The sequence below is a fragment of the Oryza sativa genome, chromosome 7 (assembly GCF_034140825.1).
Source record: "Oryza sativa Japonica Group chromosome 7, ASM3414082v1".
NCBI lineage: Eukaryota > Viridiplantae > Streptophyta > Magnoliopsida > Poales > Poaceae > Oryza > Oryza sativa.
The window spans coordinates 21,790,811-21,807,999 of record NC_089041.1 but is presented as its reverse complement, the minus strand read 5'-3'; the positions used below and the strand labels follow the sequence as shown (position 1 = coordinate 21,807,999).

Below are 17,189 nucleotides of genomic sequence, written 5' to 3'. Positions count from 1 at the left end.
GTTGAAGAGAAAGGATGATACGTGGGCCCCACAATATATTGTGTGTGTGAATGACAGATGGGTCCCACATATATTTTTTTAATTGTAATGCTACTTAAGCGCCACGTGGGACAAAGACTGGGTCAGCGCTGCCACGTCAGTAAAACCGCCCTCCAAAACCGCTGGAGGAGTCAAATTGCACTTGTTTCAATAGTTCGGGGAGTCGTCATATCCGGTTTTTTGGTTGAGGGGTACGAATTAGATTCGGCGCACAATTAAGGGAGTCAAAGTGGACTGTTCCTATACTTATTCCATCCATTAAGGCCCACTCTAAAGAGGTGAGAGAGGTAATATAGACTTATTAGCCACGTAGGCACGACACAAGAAAGCGAGGACAAAAAATGGACTTATTCCCAGGACGAGCATGGTGGGCCTGTCGCCGGCCCCAGTGTTATTGGACTCTGTATGGGCCGTAGGTGCAGCCCGTGGGCTGACACGGCACGGCTCGGCGTGTCGGTCGGCCCGACTGATATCTTGCCTTGGTCGTGCCCAGACCGGGCCGTGTATAGCGGCCCATTTGATCATCTGTAGCCTGAAGCCCACATTGCCACGGCCCAATAAATCGCGCGATGACGACTCGACCACCGGAAACCCCCTCTCCGCATCCCACAGCCACAAGCGGCGCCGCACCACTTCGTCCTCAACCAAAACCTCCGCCGCCGCCGCCGCCGGAGAAGGAGGAGGAGGAGGAGTAGGGAGAGTAAGCGGGGAGAGGAAGATGTCGTTCCGTGCGCGGGAGATGTACAAGAAGGTGGTGCGGCGCGTGGGCGGCGAGGGGAAGCTGCCGGCGGAGCTGATGGCGTCGGTGAAGAACTTGCTGCCTGACAGCAAGGTCGTCATGGGGAGGGCCAAGCGCGGCATCTACGCCGGACGCCACATCCAGTTCGGCAACAAGGTCTCCGAGGACGGTGGCAACAAGTAAGCCATCTCGCCCGTGCAAATCTTCACTACTCTACTCGTCGTCGGATCTATGCGCGTAGATACTGTAGGGTTGAGTTCGTGGGGTGGAATAAAGCTGTGTGATGCAACGAGGTATTCCGAATCCAGATTTGGTTGGTTTGGATTGGAGAGAACACGATTGCGAGGACAGTGGTTGAGGGTAGTGGTCAGGAGAGAAAACTGCCCTTTGCACTGTATTGGTTTGATTGCATGTCTAATTGATTTGCTCCTAGTTACTGACTTAGAAATGGATGTGTTGAGGATTAAATTGGGTTTCATCCTCCATTCTGGTTTACCTTAGTAGTTTTTACCAAGATTGATAGAGTTATTCATGTTTGAAATGTTCAAACCTACACAATTTGCTAGTTATTTTTTAATGATGTGCAAATTGTTAGATTACCAAAATAGAATAGGTAGCTTGTTTGCACTCTTTTTTGCTAGTGTAAATGCTTGACTAGTATGTTGCTTACTTGCTTCATCCATTCACTATTGTACAATTTGGTTCTTTGATCATAATATTTGAAACTTCAACTATCAGTTTCTTTTGGAACGAGGGAAATGATAATCCACACAATCTTGTTAAATCCCACTGTTCACTTCCTGAACTGCCACCACCATGGCAAACTGTCAGAATGGTTTCATGAGTCATGATCAACATGTGTAACCTCAAGACATGCAAAGCTGCTTACTTAACGATTCCTCTAGGCTTGCAAGTTGCATCCTTTGATCAATGTAGCACATCTTTAAGTATCTGGAGCTGCATTCTGGATCTCTTTAAGAAGAAATGATTTTTTTTTCTTACTACTGTAAATGTGTAATTGTGCATTTGGCACACTTAAAAATCTCCTTGAAATTTGTGTATTCAAGATACTTCCTTTTAAATTTCCATAGTTCATGAGCCTTTCATTAAAAAAATATTGCTCTTGATTTCCCCCTAAACGTATTTGTGTCCGTGGTAGTTTTTGAGCAATGTCTTATTTTGTTCAGGTCAAGGCGAACATGGAAGCCAAATGTTCAGGAGAAGCGTCTTTTTAGCTATATTCACGACCGGCACATTAGGGTCAAGGTAACCACCCATGCTCTTCGGTGCATTGACAAAGCTGGTGGGATAGACGAATACCTCCTGAAGACACCTTACAACAAAATGGATACTGAGATGGGGGTAGCCTGGAAGGCAAAGATTGAGAAGATGTATTCACAGCTAGCTCAAATGGAGGTAGGCTTCTTCTCTCCTGAGGAAGAGACTAAGATCGAACAGGGTTTTGAGGAGGCTCGAGCTGCCAAGAGAGAGCACCGCAGGGAAGCAAGAAGAGCTTTGGCTAAGCAGACTCAGCTAGAAGCTGGTAACGCTGGTGGTGACAAAACAGCTGAAGCTGCTTCTAATGTTGCAGTGAAGTCCTAGCTTGGACCTATCTGCTCGTCATGATTGGTAAAATGTGATCATATATCCTCATTTTCATGAATCGGCATCACCTGTGTGCTATATGTTGAAAGTCTATTTATATGGCAATGCCACTTTTTAATAAATCAACTTCTTTTGGAACCTTGGTGATAATTGCTACCGCAAAGTTCTACTTTTTACGCCTGATGATTTAAAATGCGATGTGTGGATATGGTAATTTATCTTTAGTTTACATCATTGCTGATCAATGTGAAACCTCTTTATGACTCCATAGTCCATATTAGTAAAAACCACAGTATCATTTTCGGCATCATCCTCATCAAAGGTGTTACCTTTCTTTGTGATATCAAATCAGTGAAGGATAAAAGTTTGTCTGCACAACAACTTCCCTTGCTAAATACCATATACTTTTTTTGCATTTTGGATTGTACTATTACCTGAATATACTCCCTCTGTCCAGTATTTGTTGTCATGGAGAACAATAAAACTACTCTCTGTTGATAAATACAAGTCATGGTGTCTCCAACATTAAACTTTAACCATTATTTTCTTTTGAAATGTATTGTCAACAACTGTACAACTTGTATGCCAATGAACATATACACCCTCCATTCCTAAATACTTGTCACTGAATACTATTTTAGCAACAAACTTGTATATATTAAAAAACATACTATGCTATTGAAAAATATGTTTCATGCTAAACATAACAATTCAATTTTCGTCCATAAAAATATGATAATTTAGAAGCTATCAATGGTCAAAGATGAAACAGCACTAGTCCATATGTCAGGTAAAAGCACACTAGTCAATGGTCAAAGATGAAGCAGCATGTTACTAGGCCAATTTTTAGTCCAAAATCACAGAGTTTGCACATTTTGAGTTCATGCTTGTCTTATATTAATCAATAGGGGATAAAATTAGATTTCAAACCCACTGTATGCATGCAGGGGGCCTTTTGTACTCCAAATAACTCGACATACTCCTCTTGCAGGTCAAAAGGAGAATCATTGAGTGCCACTGACCAAATAATGGAGGATTTTCGTTTCATATAAAGCAGGGATCATATGCTGAGTCAGTAACCCCTGTTTACTGGCAGCAGCAGCAGTGTATGGTAAGCTGGAGTCTAATACTATCAGCATGTGGGTGTTGTAAGCAGTTGCTGAACAAAATCAGTTAGGTGGAAATTTTGTACACTTACTGAATACTCGTGTCAGAGTTCAGATAACTTTCTTGTAGAATTTTGTATCTTCTACTACTGCCCATTCAACTTAAACGTCGAAATAATCTATGCTTGCCAGGATACGTGGTAATGTGCTACGGAGCTATGCCGTTTTTATGCTGATTTCTGTTTCGCTGCTATATTTTGTTACCAATTCAGGCTACAATTCTTACAACCAAGAAGAATGCTTGACAAGTTACAGATGGCAACACCCCAATTAAATTGTTAGTTTGGACCAGCGATGTGCATATGCAAGCGAATGCTGCTGGGCTAGCATCGCCCCGATGAAATTGTTTCTTTGGTTTGACAGTTTTTCCTTCTCTAAACTTGTGATGTGAAATGATGCTTCTGAATATGAATGAATTATGCGATGATTTTGTTCAGAACTTTTGGATTTCTCCCTTGTTTTCTGATAATCGCGCCTGCTTGGAGATTTAGCCGTCAACAACAACTCAAGATTGAATCATACGTAAGTGCTTGCTGATACAATATCAACATGGAGGGTACATTGCCGGTTCCATATGAACAAACATAAAAACACCGAAACCCCATATGGCCATTATGCCGATCCTAGCCTAGCTTGGCGAGGACATCGCCAAGAGCAGATTTGGTCAACGTGTAGTACTTCTCCGCCTCTTCGGGGCTCTTGATCTTGGCTGCATGGTCAAGCTGCACAAATCACAAAGGGGGATTCTTGTCAACAACTCAGCTGAGCAACAGTAATACTTTTTCCGTTTCATTTCATATTATAAATTGTTTGTCTATTTTCTTAATCAAAGTTTTTAGCTTTGACTAAGTTTATAGAAAAAAATAGTAACATATGGGATATAAATTAATTTTATTAAATTTAACATTGAATATATTTTAATAATATGTTTATTTTGTATTGAAAATATTAGTATATTTTTAAAAAAACTTGATAAAACTTGAAGAAGTTTGACGAAGAAAAAAAATCAAACGATTTATAATATAAAATGAAATAGAGGGAATAATAAATTTTAAGAGAAGACTCTGTAGTGAAGTGAAGCTAAATTAGTTTTTTTTTGAAACTAAGTGAAGCTAAATTTAGTTACCCCGTCAATGGTGGCGAAGAGCTTGCCGGTGAGGTCCTTGAGGCCCTTCTTCTCGTCCTTGGGCTTGGAGTTGATGACGGTTTTGAGGTCGTAGCGCAGGTAGGAGGCCCTGAGGCGGAGGTCGTCCCTGACGAACGGCCACTGCTTCTTCTCGATGAGCGGCTTGAGGTTGATGATGTCCTGGGCCGACTCCTTCGCCCTCGCCGCCGCCTCCGCCGGCGGCAGCGGCTGCAGGTAGAACCTTTCCCTCAGCGGCAGGTCCGTGTCCCTCGCCTGGTCCGAGTTCAGCGTCCCAGCTATCACCACACAAATCAAATCAAATTTGTAAGTTTCAGTGAGATATTCGTGCGAAATTTGTCAAACTTAATTAACGGAGAAATTCTACGGTTCTTCAAAATATATCATGACACACTAAAAATTTAATATAAAATTTAATACTTTATAGTATCTCGATACCAAATTTACAATAATACCTCATGACTCTTTCAAAATTGCTCAAGTTAATAATACTACACTTACGGAGTCCACCGGAGGGCGGTGGCGGGGGGCCGAGCTTGATGGGCTTGGCGGCCTCGGCGAGCGCCGCCTGCGCGAGGGCGCCGCCGGCGATCCCGGTGGCGACGAGGCCGAGCACGGCGCGGCGGCCGGTCTGGACGTCGGCGGCGGCGGCGTCGGCCCTGACGACGGCGAGCCTGGACCTGCCGCCGGCGCGCCTGGGCCCGGCCGGCAGCTGCACGCCCTGCGACAGCCCGGTCATGGACGCCATTGCCTGTGCCATCTCTCAACCTCAGCTCAGACCTCACCTGACTATAAGCTGAGAATTTCTCTCTTCAGATGAAAGAAGCAAAGTCTCGAGCGCGTGGCGGAAAAAAATATATTGAGGAGGACGTGTTGGTGTGCAACCTTATCTGACTGGATAAGTTGGGGGCCAGTGGGGAAGCGCCACGTGGACCGGCGAGCCGCGCGATGGCCTCCGTCCGGATTGCGCCACGGCCAATGGGGAGGCGACGCGTGTCCGGGAGCGCTCGTGTCCTCCACTCTCCTTTGGCCTCCGTTGATTTCGATCGGCGGCCGCCGCGTTGGCGTGGCAGTTGGCACCGTGGCGGCAGCGGTAACTCTTCGGATGATCGTGTGGCTTTATCCGATATATTGCTTTCGTTCGCACATGGAGGTTCGCCCCGGTTGACGGGTATTTTTTAGTTTTTTTTATTTTTATTAATATAACTTTTCAAAAAAATACTTTTAAAAACTGAACCTTTTGTTCACGCTAGTTTGGCAACGCCAGTCACGGTGACGTACCTTGGTGTGGCGTGACAGAGTTATTTGGCCACGCCAGACGGGCTGGTGGCCAAAAGATTTAGATTTAAAAATATTTTCTTGGAAATGTTTACTAATAAAACTTTTAAAAAATAAAAGGTCTAAATAATAATAATATTAATAAGTTCTCTGACGGCGCCTCTACACTTGGATATGTATTGGGAGCATTTTTTTTTACAAAATTTGCTATATAACATTAAAGAAAATGTACGTAAATAGATAATGGATACCGTAAGATCGTAAAAATTCTCTCTTCTCAGCTAGGTGTATATATTATTTTAATCTCCATAGTGTCCACTATTAAATTACATGTGTTTTGAAGTGTCTTTCAACCGTTTCACGATCTTGCGATGCAGCTCAGCTAATTACACGTTTTTTCAATGTTCTATAGTAAATTTTGCCTTTTTTTTTCTAATAAGAGTAATGGAAATATAGTGACTGGACACAACTATACTAGGTAAATATATATCACTAGAAATAGCAATTAGCGATCTTGTGCTAAGGTAAATATTTTGGGCAGCAGTGCGCTCGATCACGTGTGATGCCCCTACGCCTCCCCTAAAGCCATAGAGTATGTTTGAGAAAGCTTATGATTCTGAAAAAAGCTGCAGCTATCAGAAGCTCCTCAAATAGATTCATAATCCATATTAGCTGTACCTCTACTAGGATGGGCTATTCTCATGTGTGAGCGAATGAGCTTAGGAATTTGTTTCCAATTTCTTTTTAATAGATTTGAAAGTTCTTCGAAAGAAAATTGTGAAAAATGTTAGTTTAACGAAACATTTCACTACATAATATTTTTGTAGATAAATATTCTTTTTAAGTTTCTAGTGAATTTATCAATAATTTCTATTGAAAGAACTAGCTGCATGCTGTGAAGGATTGTCACTGGCAGCTCGTTGGGTTCAGGGACTAATAATAGTTGAATACTTGAATCAGATAGCTTGTTGTGCAAGCTTTGAAGTCAATGGCTGGAATGCACAAGACCTAGTGACAGTATTGGGCGATATCGACTTTGTCAATATTGAGGGGGAGCTAAATAGAGTAGCACATAAACTAGCTAATTTTGCTAAGAGTGATTTAGGTACAGCGGTTTGGTTGGGTAATATTCCACCGGTTATTGCATCTTTAGTTATTGGTGAATGTAATTAGGCATCCTTAGTTGAGTAATAAAGATGTCCCTTTCTTCAGAAAAAAAAAACAGAAGAAAATGTAGCCTGCCCTCATGTACCGGTAGATATGCAAAAAAAAATATATGGAGTATAGTAATAGGAGTGTGTATGTTTATATGGTCATTATCGCAAGGCTAGCTTAATTGTATTATTTTCAATTACATGATTATTAGTAAGTGTTAACTACTTTCTCCGTCTCATATTAAGTTCATTTTAGCTCATTTCATTTGTCCCAAAATAAGTCTATTTTTAAGTAATTATTACATCGGAGTTTGTAAAAGTAGAGAATAATTGTATTGCGAGTAGATAAAGTGAGAAATAGTTGCATTGGATTTAATAAATTAGGGGTATATTATTTTTTTTATTGGTATGTGTGGGATGGGTGCAAAGTTAACTTATTTTAGGACACAAGTAGTAGAACTAGTATATAAATCTACAACGGTCTGATTTTACACTAAGAAGCGCGCTACATTACAAGAAACAAAAATCACAAGTAGTACGTACTTAATCGAAATTCTATGCGAGAAGTTATCTTATATTACTGAAAGAAATTTATAGCTAACAATTCACAGTCGTGGGAATATACGAACATTTCAATATACTATCAAAAATATAAACGTCCACGTCCTAAATATCATGATTCTTAAACAAGCACAGCAAAATGAATGTGACTATCCGTAGCTAGAGTTTTATATGAAATCGAAATATACAACATACTCCTATATTCCCAGAAAAGATATGATGAAGTGCAAGTTTATTACATTGGTAGTTCGGCCAAAATTTAATACTTGCATCTAAAACAAAATAAGCTAGCTGAACAAAAGCAACTATAAGCTAATCAAGTAGCCTTGACAACGGCGACATGACCCAATTCAACTTGTCGAAACATGAATTCGGCAATAATAAAAGGGGGTAGCGTACGAGACCTAAAGTGGATGGATGCAGAGACAAAGGATTTAGACAGGTTCAGGCCCTCTCAATGAGAGGTAATACCCTACTCCTGTTTGGGGATTTGAATCCGCCGGGTGTAGTATAGATCTGACGATCAGGTTGTGTCATGCCCCCTAGAGGGCCTCCTGCCCACCTTATATAGGGTGGGGGGCAGGATTACAAGATAGAAACCTTAACCAATACGGTATCGGTTTCCTAAATCTACTTTACAATATTATCAAATCAGGACTTTAGGCTGTTCCGTAATATATAAGGAAACGTAATACCCAAGTCATGATCTTATACATATTCCATATATATAAGTTATCCCCTATAACTAGTCGGATAACCATGCCGTGTGGGTATGGGGTACCCATAATCTCCACAGTAGCCCCTGAGACCTTCACAGTCGAAAAGATAATCTTCTCTCGAACCAGATTACTCCAAAGCCGAGTACTTCAATCATCTTTGCCATGGTCTCCCGAGTACTTTTACCAAATCTGAAGACTGTGGAGGGCTGAAAAATAAAGTCAGGTGCATCGACTAGATGCACCTAATAGGTGTAGCCCTCGACTATGCGGTTAAGTGAACAAACCAAGCATATAGTCAAGGAATAAATAATCCAACCAACCGAGTGGCTTCAATAATTATAGTTAACCAAGCGACTTGATATTAATATGTAGCATATGCGGTGTAAATCCCTGAATAACATGATCCGAGTGATATACCGACTGCTTTGTAAAATATGATGAGTGTAACCTAAAGTTGGCTACATTATTGAAAATTCACATAGCAAAACAGCTATAAAAAAGCTTGTATGTTGTGAATAAAGAAATTTCCAAAGTATTGGGCATACGCCATGCGCACACTGCTTTAACAGATGTGCTTAAGTCCCTAGAAGACACATGGTTCCACCACACCTGGAAATATATGGCATATGTGGTATAAAATCCGAGTAAATAAACTCATAAAGGATTTACCAACCGCCTGAAAAATGACCACAATATATAATCAGCCTAAGCCATAATATTGGTCAATAAAAATGCACACTTACGTGGCAAAAAGCAACGATATTGTATCCAATCAATTGCTTAAAAACCCAAACAGCACCATGACTATATTAAAAAGTCAGCGGGGCAGCTATATAAAGCTTTACTGTTTGACACCTTTTAAGATGCATTGTACCAACTCCTAAAAAGTTGAGTAACTGCGGTATAAAAGGATTTTAAGGTATTGGGCACTTGATCACGCGCACTTTGGCCTAAGCAAAAAGTGCCTAAGTCCCTAAAAGAACGTGACAGGCCACACCTGAAAATATGGGCTGCAGACATATTAGGCCTAGGCCAAAAAATATGCCTTCGATACCCTTTGAAGGATGACGCATGTAACATGCTCCCGGGTGATATAGACCATGTGATCTGAGTGATTATCCCTTATGGGATACTCCAAAATAGATATAAAAATTGAATCCCGACTGGCGCAAGTATTCGGTTGATATAAATTCATGTTGCATGTATCCGGAACAAGTCCAAATTGGAGACATAATACTTGTGTTTGAACTAGTAAGCCTCTGAGCATATAGCTTGTCCTTCTGTCGTAGTCACAATTGTCTATTGATGGTAGCTGACGCAGTTGGCATAGAGACAAGACGACCAATATAGAGATAATATTGCCCAGCAGAGGTGACAAAAATATTGATGGTAGTGAAGATAGTGATACCAATCAAAATTACTGAAGTCGCATAGCCATGGAGGCGAAGAAACCAGTCAGCGACAGACAGATCAACTAACAATGAAGATCAAAGGCGGTGACGAAATCCATCAATCATGAAGATGAAGAAAATAGTTGACGATGACAAACGCAACCGACATGATGAAGATAACGATGTCGGTGATCCAGTCAATAGCAGTGTAGCAACCAATGATAATGACAAAGACGCTCATCAGCATTTGCATAGTAGGTCAACCGTGAAGGTGAAATAATAAGTCGGTGAAGACATAATCATCCATTAGCAACAGCGGAGATGTCAGGGCCGATGAAGCAAAGGTGCTGGTGATGATGTCAGTGACAATAATCCTTCAAATTAATGTTATAGCTGTTGTAGATGCTTCACTTGGAGGAGAGTTGATGCTGTTGTCCAACTCGTCTAAACCGAAATATTTGATGTTGTTGAAGTAGATTGTCTGCTCCGAAGTAAAGATGAAGATAATGACTCCTGGAGTTGACTCGTTGGCTGATTAATTGATTGCTCCATCTTTGACATAAAGCTTGTCGAATTTTGAGCCATGTATTTGTGTAGCCCCCGACTCTTTGTTTAGTTGGGAAACAACTGAACATAGAGTCGAGAATTATAGCTTCTTATCGTCGAGTAGTCATTGCTTGATTGAAAATAAGTGTTGAAGATGTCCAAGTAGAAATCCATGATGACAAAGTTGCATTGCCGTGATGAAGTGACAGAAGCAAACTGGTAGTGAAGACGCGCAATTGTGACGATAAAAGCGCCAGTCGGCGGCAGACGTAGACAGCTTGCGTTGAAGATGATGACGCATATTAGCGGTGACGGCGACGTAGCCAACCGTGAAGAAGATAGCATCAGTCGGCGTCATAACAGGCCAGCTATGCAGGCGGAAACACCAGTCGGCGGTGGACGAGGCGGCCGGTCGGTGAAGATGATGACGCATATTAGCGGTGACGGCGACGTAGCCAACCGTGAAGAAGATAGCATCAGTCGGCGTCATAACAGGCCAGCTATGCAGGCGGAAACACCAGTCGGCGGTGGACGAGGCGGCCGGTCGGTGAAGACGTAGACGCCCAACAACGGCGGCATAATAGGCTAGCCGTGCAGGCGGAAACACCAGTCGGCGGCTGACGAGGCGGCCGGTCGGTGAAGACGCAGACGCCCAACAACGGCGGCATAATAGGCCAGCCGTGCAGGCGGAAACACCAGTCGGCGGCAGCGAAGGCAAGCCGGTCGGTGAAGACGTAGACGCCCAACAACGGTGGCATAATAGGCCAGCCGTGCAGGCGGAAACACCAGTCGGCGGCTGACGAGGCGGCCGGTCGGTGAAGACGTAGACGCCCAACAACGGCGGCATAATAGGCCAGCCGTGCAGGCGGAAACACCAGTCGGCGGCGGACGAGGCGGCCGGTCAGTGAAGACGTAGACGCCCAACAACGGTGGCATAATAGGCCAGCCGTGCAGGCGGAAACACCAGTCGGCGGCTGACGAGGCGGCCGGTCGGTGAAGACGTAGACGCCCAACAACGACGGCATAATAGGCCAGCCGTGCAGGCGGAAACACCAGTCGGCGGCTGACGAGGCGGCCGGTCGGTGAAGACGTAGACGCCCAACAACGGCGGCATAATAGGCCAGCCGTGCAGGCGGAAACACCAGTCGGCGGCAGCGAAGGCAAGCCGGTCGGTGAAGACGTAGACGCCCAACAACGGTGGCATAATAGGCCAGCCGTGCAGGCGGAAACACCAGTCGGCGGCTGACGAGGCGGCCGGTCGGTGAAGACATAGACGCCCAACAACGGCGGCATAATAGGCCAGCCGTGCAGGCGGAAACACCAGTCGGCGGCGGACGAGGCGGCCGGTCAGTGAAGACGTAGACGCCCAACAACGGTGGCATAATAGGCCAGCCGTGCAGGCGGAAACACCAGTCGGCGGCTGACGAGGCGGCCGGTCGGTGAAGACGTAGACGCCCAACAACGGCGGCATAATAGGCCAGCCGTGCAGGCGGAAACACCAGTCGGCGGCGGACGAGGCGGCCGGTCAGTGAAGACGTAGACGCCCAACAACGGTGGCATAATAGGCCAGCCGTGCAGGCGGAGACACCAGTCGGCGGCGGACGAGGCGGCCGGTCAGTGAAGATGTAGACGCCCAACAACGGTGGCATAATAGGCCAGCCGTGCAGGCGGAAACACCAGTCGGCGGCTGACGAGGCGGCCGGTCGGTGAAGACGTAGACGCCCAACAACGGCGGCATAATAGGCCAGCCGTGCAGGCGGAAACACCAGTCGGCGGCGGACGAGGCGGCCGGTCAGTGAAGACGTAGACGCCCAACAACGGTGGCATAATAGGCCAGCCGTGCAGGCGGAGACACCAGTCGGCGGCGACGAAGGCAAGCCGGTCGGTGAAGACGTAGACGCCCAACAACGGTGGTGTAACCAACCAACCGTATAGGCGAAGACACCAGTCGGCGGTGGACGAAGCGGCCAGTCGGTAAAGACGTAGACGCCCAACAACGGTGGTGTTTCCAACCAACCGTATAGGTGAAGACTCCAGTCGGCGGCGACGACGGCGAGCCGGTGGTGATGTTCTGACTGATCCATTCCTGGAGCGTAAGAGATAAGCTTAAAGCCATGAATCCCTTTTATGCATATTTGGATTTGGATCCTGCAGAACAAACATATAGGATGAGTAGTATCACGGAACAAAGTTTCACGGATCAGAATTTACTACTTAGGTACTTTTGCAATTATTAAGAGCAGAAAATAAATTTATCTCATCTCTATGCTTTTGATTTATTCCGAATAATACTTAGCACCTTGCGTTACTCGGTCCATCCAACGAACCCCCGGGTGCTAGGAATCGACCCAAAGGCAACCATCCATTGGCAAACCAAACGGAAAGCATAGGAAGATAGAACTCCATAACTCGATAGGTACTTTTGTACTCAGATTATGTCGCAAGCAATCAAGATAAATGTTATGAAAAATATGATATAACATCTGTAGCCCCCGACTCACTACTCAATGGAAGGCCAATTGGTGTAGTGAGGCAGAGGAAAAGGAAAAATATCATATAAAGAATAAAATAAATGATGACTTAGCTTTATCGTATTCCCTTGGTGACAGCAGAAGTAGCCGATGTGGGAACGAAGCAGTCCATCTCAATAGCGATGAAAACACCTGTCGGCGGCGACGGAGGCAGGCCAAGGGTGAGGTCGTGGACGCCCGACAATGGCGGCATAATAGGCCGGCCGTGCAGGCGGAAACACCAGTCGGCGGCGGCGAAGTCCAGCCGGTCGGTGAAGACGTGGACGCCCATGAACGGTGGTGTGACCAACCAACCGTATAGGCGAGGACACCAGTCGGCGGCGACGGAGGCAGGCCAAGGGTGAGATTGTAGACGCCCAACAATGGCGGCATAATAGGCCAGCCGTGTAGACGGAGACACCAGTCGGCGGCGACGGAGGCAGGCCGAGGGTGAGGTCGTAGACGCCCATCAGCAGCGACCAACGGTGAGGCGCAGCCGGGTCCGCATGGCGGAGCCCCCCGGGCTCGAGTGTGCATGCCTTGGACGTAGCCGGGCCAAGCTCCTGTGGTACTCGGACTCGGCGGCGTGGAGGCAGCCGATCGTGAACTTGTTGAAGGGGTCGACAGTGTCAGCGGATGTAGCCAGCCACACAGGCGTAGAGGCCCGGCAGCAATGAGCTGCCAACTCGTGGACAAATCAAGTCGACATTCTGCAGCACGGCGACATCCTGACCACCACGGCGTCTCGGTAGCACATGTAATCAATCAAAGAATTAATCTGATCAGCGGCAGCAAGGAATTAATTAAAGATAAATGTACAAATATCAATGCGAGGTGATTAATGGGTGGCTTGAGGAGGATGCGTGTTGCTGCATGGTCCTGTTGCATAGTCCTGTCCATGCTGGTGACGTGCCATCGTCTCATTTGTCGGCCATGTTGCCATTCGATCAAAGCCTTGTTGATGACGACGTTTTGTGCGCCATGGTAGCGATCGATGATGGCGCGGGCACAGTCCCCTGCGCAGGTCTAGCAGTAGATGTAGAAGCCATAGAAAATCGGGCGGTCCTCGCCGACGTTGAAGCGGCAGAGGGAACAGATCCACGACTCCGGGAGGACGGCGGGGAGGGAGGCGACGCAGTCGTCGGAGCGGAGGAGGCGGAGGTCGCAGTCGCGGGCGGCGTAGCAGCGTGCGCGGCCCCGACGGCTTTGGTGTCCATTAGCACGACGCAGGACGGCAGGAAGGCATCCGCGTGGCTACAGCCATCTCCTATTGCATCCGATTAGATCAGTTTTGACATGCTTCGTGTTTGTAGATCCATCTTGCAACACCATGGCATCCTCGTTGGGTAGATTGGACCAGTAGGCTTGGTGGTGGACGAGGACGACCATCAAATCCATCGAACCGTCGTTGTCGTCGTGCTGATGCGAACAAGATCAGGCGGAGGACAGCAGTGGCGATTCGTCTTGATGAAGTCGTCGGCGGTGAGGAATCAAGGAGCTCCCGAAGCGAAGACGAAGCCGGCGACTCATAAAGTTGATTCCATCGCACTCGTCGTCAGGAAACTCGACGCACCCCTACCTGGCGCGCCAACTGTCGAAACATGAATTCGGCAATAATAAAAGGGGGTAGCGTACGAGACCTAAAGTGGATGGATGCAGAGACAAAGGATTTAGACAGGTTCAGGCCCTCTCAATGAGAGGTAATACCCTACTCCTGTTTGGGGATTTGAATCCGCCGGGTGTAGTATAGATCTGACGATCAGGTTGTGTCATGCCCCCTAGAGGGCCTCCTGCCCACCTTATATAGGGTGGGGGGCAGGATTACAAGATAGAAACCTTAACCAATACGGTATCGGTTTCCTAAATCTACTTTACAATATTATCAAACCAGGACTTTAGGCTGTTCCGTAATATATAAGGAAACGTAATACCCAAGTCATGATCTTATACATATTCCATATATATAAGTTATCCCCTATAACTAGTCGGATAACTATGCCGTGTGGGTATGGGGTACCCATAATCTCCACACAACTGAACCCAAGTAAAGCTTGCCGCCGCCTCTCTCAATCACCTCCGTTGGCCTGACGTTCTTCGGCCCCCTCAACTCCTGCAAGATCTTCCCCTTGCGACCGATCCTCACGGCGAGGAGGTGGGTGTCCGAGCCGTACGGCGACTCCGTCTTCTCACGGTGCAGCGCCACCCAGTAGCCTCCCTTCCCGTCGGGCCTCACGTTGTCCGGGTAGCCCGGCAGCTCGGCGAATGGCTCCGACGTACCGGCCTTGGGGCCATCGATCCAGTGCCTCACCAGCTTGCACGGCCCCGTAAGCGCCACCACGAGGTGACTCCGATCGGCGCTAAGGGCGAGGCCGTTGGGGTACGTCATTCCGGACTGGAGCACGTCGAGGTAGCCCGTCGTCGCGTCGTACTTCATCAGGCGGCCCGTGGAGTCGCCGGTGGCCGTGACCATCTCGTGCTGGGATCGCTGGAAGCGCGTGCTGCTGTCGGTGAAGTAGACCTCGCCGGTGACCTGGTTGACGTCGACACCATTGGTGAACTTGAACGGCACGCCGTCGGCCTCCGTGGCGAGCACCGTTGCCTCCCCGCCGCGCGGGCCGACACGCATGAGGCCCTTGTACGCGTCGGCGATGTAGAGGTTACCGGAGGTGTTGTGGAACCGGAGGCCGAGCGGCCGGCCGCACTTGCTCTCGGTGAGCTCGGCGGGATGGAGCTTGGGAGCCATGCACTTGGCGACGTTGTACCCCGGGGAGTGGGAGTACGTCGTCCAACCTTCGTCGGCGCCGTCCCAACGGAGGATGCGGCCGTCGGAGACGCCGCTGTAGGGGCCATCGCCGAACTTGTCGAACGCGACGCTCTCCGGGCCGACCAGCGTCGTGGGCAGCGGCAGCGTCTCGACCAGTGTGGCGGAGGTGTCCTTCGCGACGGCCGCGGCGAGGGCGTGCGATGGCAGGAGCAGCAGGAAGACGACGATCGTCAGCGCCACCCGAGTCAGAGTCCCCACCCTCCCGGTGCCGAGGACGGCGCCCATGAATGAAAGTCGTCGCCTTGCTTTGCTTCGTCTCACTATCGAAATTGTCTTCTTTGCTTTCACGAGTTCTTCTGATCTCAGATGTTCTTTGCTTCTTGCATTGGTGCTGCGTCTGCGAGGGTGTGTTCCTTTATAGCCGTGGCCACTGCAGATCACGTCCAGTTTCGGACGCCGATTCCGATTGGTGTCATGGAACTGAACACTGAAGCCGGCCGACTCGGAGTTAGCAAGATTAATGCGGTCGACGTAATTAGACCATTAATCTGCGGATTCGGAATCGGCATTTTTATGGGGGTGACGTAATCAACCCGTTTAATATCCTGGACCTAATTAGCTCATCCACGTAAATTCAGCCGATCTAAGTGCTTGCTTGGACCTGGAAACATTATACACTCGCCAAACTTCCGCACCCGTATTTTTTCTGTGCTCCAAGGGCCTTCCTGGGATCGTGGAAATTTTATACGCGCGCAAAACCTTTACGCCCGTATTTTGTGTGCAACAAGAAAACATGTAAAACAAAAATAAATATTTTTTGGTAAATATTGTTTTCTTTCGGAATACATGGTAGACTCACACGCCACTACATGTGTAACACCCACGTATGCTCATGCATCCTAACAATTAGCATCTATGAGTCTGTAATACTCGTGGGCATTGGGATTTTCAACTCCGCACGGTGGATGGAGTCGTGCACCCACGACTCTACTACTGTATCACTCACTACGACAAAACATAATTTTGCATGTGACCAAACGCTTTGCTTGTTATTTAAGGTCCGTGAAAATCGATGATTTTTGTTTGCCGCCACCCTAAGAGCCCCATCAGCGCATAATTAAGTGACTTAAAAACAATTTTTGGCGCAAGAAAACAAAGTCCAGATCCAAATAACGCCCGATTCGCAAAATTCATAATGCAATTTCACCATTTGAAATTCGAAACTGATTTGTCAAATTCACAAAAAAAATTCAGCCGAGGATATCAGCATCGGCATCCCTACGTCGGCATCCTCTCCTCACTAGCACAAAAAAGCTCATACGGATCGGCAATATAGGTGCCGGAACAATTAAAACCGACACCTTTAAGTAACCATAGGTGCCGGTTATTATAGATATCGATTTTTTTAAAAAAAACCAGCACATTTAATATATTATAGGTGTCGTTTTTTTTTTAAAAAGGCACCTATTGAGACTGAGCCGATAGTGTCGGCCTTATCTATAAGCGTTGGCCTCCCTTTATTTATTATCCTTATCGGTTATCTATCCTTTCTCTCGATCTCTCTCACCGTCTC

The 17,189-nt window shown here is 46.8% G+C and overlaps 3 protein-coding genes across 3 annotated transcripts; 1 reads left to right on the top strand and 2 right to left on the bottom strand.

The window, feature by feature from the left end:
• The first annotated feature begins 625 nt into the window (after positions 1-625).
• Positions 626-4,942, top strand: LOC4343516 (large ribosomal subunit protein bL28m). Its single transcript, XM_015791092.3, has 3 exons — positions 626-957; positions 1,966-2,407; positions 3,375-4,942. The coding sequence occupies exons 1-2, from the start codon at positions 758-760 to the stop codon at positions 2,378-2,380; spliced, it is 615 nt and encodes a 204-aa protein (XP_015646578.1). The 5' UTR covers positions 626-757; the 3' UTR covers positions 2,381-2,407; positions 3,375-4,942.
• LOC4343515 (oxygen-evolving enhancer protein 3, chloroplastic-like) lies at positions 3,981-5,512 on the bottom strand. Its single transcript, NM_001403107.1, has 3 exons — positions 5,195-5,512; positions 4,676-4,971; positions 3,981-4,271 (listed from the first exon to the last, which is right to left on the bottom strand). Exons 1-3 carry the CDS (start codon positions 5,451-5,453, stop codon positions 4,173-4,175), a joined length of 654 nt encoding a protein of 217 aa, NP_001390036.1. The 5' UTR covers positions 5,454-5,512; the 3' UTR covers positions 3,981-4,172.
• An 857-nt stretch (positions 5,513-6,369) lies between these two features.
• Positions 6,370-15,931, bottom strand: LOC107281636 (protein STRICTOSIDINE SYNTHASE-LIKE 10). Its single transcript, XM_015790533.2, has 2 exons — positions 14,883-15,931; positions 6,370-6,430 (listed from the first exon to the last, which is right to left on the bottom strand). Exons 1-2 carry the CDS (start codon positions 15,899-15,901, stop codon positions 6,370-6,372), a joined length of 1,080 nt encoding a protein of 359 aa, XP_015646019.1. The 5' UTR covers positions 15,902-15,931.
• Positions 15,932-17,189: the final 1,258 nt, after the last annotated feature.

Bases quoted from the DNA above. Each gene is read 5' to 3' on its own strand.
- LOC4343516 (XM_015791092.3), top strand. From the start codon at position 758: ATGTCGTTCCGTGCGCGGGAGATGTACAAGAAGGTGGTGCGGCGCGTG. The intron at 958-1,965 runs GTAAGCCATCTC...TATTTTGTTCAG, and splicing joins TCCGAGGACGGTGGCAACAA to GTCAAGGCGAACATGGAAGC.
- LOC4343515 (NM_001403107.1), bottom strand. From the start codon at position 5,453: ATGGCACAGGCAATGGCGTCCATGACCGGGCTGTCGCAGGGCGTGCAG. The intron at 4,972-5,194 runs GTAAGTGTAGTA...GTGTGGTGATAG, and splicing joins ACCGCCCTCCGGTGGACTCC to CTGGGACGCTGAACTCGGAC. The intron at 4,272-4,675 runs GTAACTAAATTT...TGATTTGTGCAG, and splicing joins TCTTCGCCACCATTGACGGG to CTTGACCATGCAGCCAAGAT.
- LOC107281636 (XM_015790533.2), bottom strand. From the start codon at position 15,901: ATGGGCGCCGTCCTCGGCACCGGGAGGGTGGGGACTCTGACTCGGGTG. The intron at 6,431-14,882 runs GTGGAGATTATG...AGTTGTGTCCAG, and splicing joins CTTTACTTGGGTTCAGTTGT to TCACTATATTTCCATTACTC.